The sequence below is a fragment of the Quercus lobata genome, chromosome 8 (assembly GCF_001633185.2).
Source record: "Quercus lobata isolate SW786 chromosome 8, ValleyOak3.0 Primary Assembly, whole genome shotgun sequence".
Lineage (NCBI taxonomy): Eukaryota > Viridiplantae > Streptophyta > Magnoliopsida > Fagales > Fagaceae > Quercus > Quercus lobata.
This window is the reverse complement of record NC_044911.1, coordinates 47280224-47285392: the sequence shown is the minus strand read 5'-3', so window position 1 is coordinate 47285392 and position 5169 is coordinate 47280224. Positions and strand designations below refer to the sequence as shown.

At 33.8% G+C, this 5169-nt stretch overlaps 1 protein-coding gene across 1 annotated transcript; it reads left to right on the top strand.

The window, feature by feature from the left end:
- Positions 1–1476: 1476 nt before the first annotated feature.
- On the top strand, positions 1477–4307 carry LOC115958535 (caffeic acid 3-O-methyltransferase-like). The gene is made up of 4 exons (XM_031076948.1): positions 1477–1904; positions 3094–3404; positions 3663–3727; positions 4011–4307. The coding sequence occupies exons 1-4, from the start codon at positions 1477–1479 to the stop codon at positions 4305–4307; spliced, it is 1101 nt and encodes a 366-aa protein (XP_030932808.1).
- The last annotated feature ends 862 nt before the right edge of the window (positions 4308–5169 follow it).

The following is a 5169-nucleotide window of genomic DNA, read 5'->3' as shown; positions in this document are numbered from 1 at the left end:
TATTACAACTATCAAGTTTATGCTAAACTTGAGTCCACAATAAATTGGATACACAATAAATTAAATCTCAAGGAGTAAAATACAATCTCACCACAATACCAGTAGCAAAATCTTCCTCTAAATACTCCAACTCTCCATAGTTGTAGCACTCAAAAACTCCAAGAGAACTCCACCAATTTTTCTTCCTTGTGTGTAGCTTGAGCAAAGAAAAATGTCTCATTTTTCTTTTTCACTCTCTCACACTCTCACTATGTTTCTCTCTATCTTTTCGGACTGCACCTCTCAAGTTGAAACTCTCTCTTTTCTATGTTTTTTGCTCACTCTGGAACTCATGGCCAAAATGGCTCTCTGTTTGCTTTAGCTTCCCACAAGGCTGAATGGTCTTAGTTTCTTTTTTTTCTTCTATTCTTTTACTTCAACGTGTCCCACACGCCTTGCATCACTTCTCATTAAGAGAAGTCAGACCTCTCCCAAGCTTTGGTTATTTCTCAATAAATGAAAGAATAAGTCCTATGCCACATAAAGTGGCACAACAAATGCCACAACTCGCCCATGTGATGAGTTGTGATTGGTGGAGGAGTGGTGGTGGATCCATGTGGGGACACCTCTCCACCAATCACAACTTGCCACATAGACAAGTTGTGGCATTTGTTGTGCCATTTTATGTGGCACAAGACTTATTTTAAATGAAAGAGCTAATTTTGAAAACTTTTGGAACAAGCTCATAAATGAGTTTTGACAAATGTGTGTGCTGGAATCCAAGGGTGTCACGTGCACCCAACAAAAACCATGCATGTATGGAAAAAAAAATATATATATATATATATTTTTTTTTTCGGTAAATTATATGGAAAATATTAACAAGCACCGATTGGTGCTTGTTAAGTACATAAAATGGGCTTTGACAAATGTGTATGCTGGAATCCAAGGGTGTCACATGCACCCAACAACGATAAACTATATGAAAAATGTTAACAAGCACCGCTTGGTGCTTGTTAAGTACATAAAATGGGCTTTGACAAATGTGTATGCTGGAATCCAAGGGTGTCACGTGCACCCAACAAAAACCATATATGCATGGAAAATGTTTTTTTTTTTTTTTTCTCGGTAAAATGTATGAAAAATGTTAACAAGCACTGCTTGGTGCTTGTTAAGTACATAAAAGGACAGATATTTGTCAAAAATAGTAAAAAAAAACACCAAACAGTACCTATAAAACTAAAAAAAAATGACATAAACTATCAAATAAAACAAAAAAACAAAAAAAAGTAAATAAATAAAACAAAAATTTTGTCAAAAAAAAAAGTAAAAAATATTATGGTTAAAGGGAACCTTGCAGTGCTCGTCAACACAACCCAATAAGTTTTACCCATTCTTGAATGCCTATATATATCAACCATTCAATTAAATATCTTATATCTAGTACGTGAAGAAAACAAATAAGAGTTCGTTCAGTTCACTTTTAGTCCTAATATTATGGCCTTTCTAAAAGAATCCAATCCAAGAAATCTTGATAATGATCAAAGAGAAGAAAAGAGTTTCTCCTGTGCCATGCAGCTCTCGACCTCCATTGTGCTGCCCATGGTCTTGAACTCGGCCATTAAGCTTGGGGTTTTTGATATCTTAACCAAAGCGGGTCCTGGAGCCAAGCTCTCTCCCTCGCAGATTGTAGCTCAGATGCCCACCAAGAACCCCGACGCAGCCATGATGCTGGACCGCATTCTCAAGCTGCTGGTCAGCCACTCTGTGCTTGGTTGCACCGTGGTTGCTGATGTGGACTTTGGGTCTTTCCAGAGGCTCTACAGTCTTACTCCTGTGTCTGAGTACTTTGTGACTAATGAAGATGGCGTGTCATTGGGTCCCTTCATGGCCTTGATTCACGACCAAGTCTTTATAAAATGCTGGTTCCTTTTTTATTATTATTATTTTTTCCTTTCTTATTTTGAATTTGAAAAATACTATAATTATAAATTATTTTACAACATTTTTTTTATACAATAAATAGTTATTAGTAAGTAAAAAAAATGATATTAACGATAAGTCCAGATGAAAACTAATAAGAATTGATCATGTCAATATTTTGTAAAAATGTTATAAAATAATTTGTAGTTATAAATTATTTTTTTTCCCCTTTACTTGGTCTTCATTGATTGTTTGATTTATTTTTGCTTATTACCTTTGGTAATTGGTTACGAATGTGTGAAGTAAAAGAAAATCTAGACCATTTTTTTTTTGTGCCGTAACTTATTTTATTATAACACTTTATTATTATTATTATTTGATAATTAGGGTATAGATGTTTTGAATCCTGAATGTTTTAGTTAAAATACTAGGAGGTGTCAACCAGTGAAATTACAAAATTCTCAAAACATTATAACACTTTTAAACTATAAAAATGGTGGTTAATATAATTAAACATTGAATTAAATTTGAAATTAAGGTCAAAGTCTACTATCTGCTATATGCATATATGTAATTGCCCCTATATTTTACTATTTTTATTATGATAGGCTTTATGCCCTTTTTAATAACTTCGTTTCTTGCTTAATTTGGGTCAAATAATTACATTTTGATATCAACAAAACTTGGTATCAAAAAAAATTGGGTCAAATAATTGATGGGCAAAAGCAAAACAAAGTTTTGTTTAGTTGTATGGAAAAGCCGTGTCGATACAGAAGATTTGCAACTTTGATTTTGCCTGAAAGTTAATCATTTTTCTTTTAATAGTAAAGAAAATTAATTATTTTTTATTAGTGTAAAGGACGAAATTCAAAACCAAAATTAAATTTCACAAAATGGAGATAGATATATCATATGGTCATTTATCAAGAGAAAAAATATATCTTATAAGCTAGATGTCACTTTCATAACATGTGTATATTCTATGCATATGGGTTCTACATAGAGAGAGGATGGTCTCATGAAACCATCTCATATGATTTGGTAGTTATGCTTATGTGGTCCAGTACCACCTCAAAAGCATACCCAATTCCCCAATCTAATTTTCAAAAATTAAATATGCTATTGTAATTGTGTAGCGCCCTTGAATCTAGATAAATGAAAGATATGGTATCTAACCAAAGCTCTTCATAGGTCCCAACTGAACGATGCAATTCTTGAGGGAGGAATTCCATTCAATAGGACTTATGGCACGCATTTCTTCAAGTATACAGACTTGGACCCCAGATTTAATAAGGTGTTTAACGTAGCAATATCCAACCGCACCACTATTGTCATCAAGAAGATCCTTGAGTCTTACAAAGGTTTTGAGCAACTCAGGCAACTAGTCGATGTTGGTGGTGGTCTAGGAGTTACCATTAACTTAATCACTACTAGATACCCCAATATCAAGGGCATTAATTTCGACTTGCCTCATGTTATACAACATGCTCCACCTTATCCTGGTATTATTTCAATACATAATTTTTATTTTTCAGGTGTCGTCTTGTTTCACCAAGTTAAAACATGATTGATTCTCCCAAAAAAAAAAAAATAAATAAAGAAGAAGAAGAAGAAGAAGAATAAGTTAAAAGTTAAAATTTGATCAAATGTTTTAATGTTTTTGAGGAATAATAATTTTGGATCATAAGTTTGAAAACCTTAATAGCCTAAGGTGTATTTATACACAATATATGTAGATAAGGTTTTAATTTATGTTACAGGTGTGGAACATGTAGAAGGAGATATGTTTGAGAACGTTCCTGATGGACATGTCATTTTTATGCAGGTTAGTTTCATATCTAAAAGGCATTATGTTACCCCTGACATAAACCCAAATACATTACAAACTGATTTGTGTTCCATAGGAAATGCTTTTCTTCTTATTTGATTGTCTCAATTATTCCCCATCCAATTGATTTGGTAATGGCGCAAAATATTATAAGAAACTGGTTATTTATTAGGTAGAAATGATATATATATATATATATATATATATAATTTATACTAAATAAATAATATATGGTATAATTTTTCAAGAAAAATGATGCCATAATTGGATGATTTTTCAGTCGATACTTCATGATTGGAGTGACGAATACTGCTTGAAGCTGTTAAAAAATTGCTACAATGCTATCCCAAATGATGGAAAGGTTATTGTTGTAGAGGCAGTTATTCCAACTATGCCCAATATTAGCACTCCTATGAAGAGCACCTATCAATTGGATATGTTAATGATGACTCTACACACTGGAGGAAAGGAAAGGACCCAAGAAGAAATCATGGCCTTGGCAACCATGGCTGGATTTAGTGGCATCAAATTTGAATGTTCTGTCTGTGATCTGTGGGTTTTGGAGTTTTTCAAGTAAACGACTTGCTTCATGTAATATTTACTATTTAGAGATGCCCTCTTTCTTTTTATGAACTTTTATGTTGTGTCCAAACAACGGATTTTGGTGTGAGATTCATTCAAAGCAGTAATTTGAAATTTTCTAATGTTGATTTCCTTTGTTTGGGTTAATAAAAGAGTTATTTCAATGAGTATGTTAAACCTTGATCTCCGTATTTTTAAGCATTAAAATCCCAAGTTTAAATTTTAAGGAGAATTGTGTCATTATACGAATTCTATCAATAAAACCATTCTCATAACATTATCAGGATTCGTTACATAGTTACTGTTACCATCACCACTATTGTTGCCAATATCATCCCATATATCTACTACCACTACCATCATAATTACTGTTGTCATCATCGCCACTATCATCACCACTATCATTATCATCACTTTCACTGTCGCCACCACCACTCTCACTAATTGCCAATAATACCTGGACGTTACTTATACTATACCTGGTGACGGCTCTAAGCTTGATCAAAACACTATAGAAAATTGAGGGGTTTTTTGATCAACGGTGAGCAAGACATCTTTATTGCTTTCATGGTAATAGCAATCTTTCCTAGTCTACCACGTTAGCTGTCTTGGCCTCTACCGTATTGCATTTTGGCTCTATTAACATAATGAAAGCAAGTCTAGTAAAGGCATGAAAACAAATCTTTTGTGAGTTGCGACAACCAAGACAGCACTGATCAGGAGTCTTCTCTACATAAATGCGGCCAGGGGGTTTGGTGGAGTGCATCAAATGTGATGGCAGCTACCAACCCTTCAGTCACGTCAAGGCTAACCCCTACTCCGAAGCTCTTCCTTTACAATGTGGGCTCCTCTGGTAT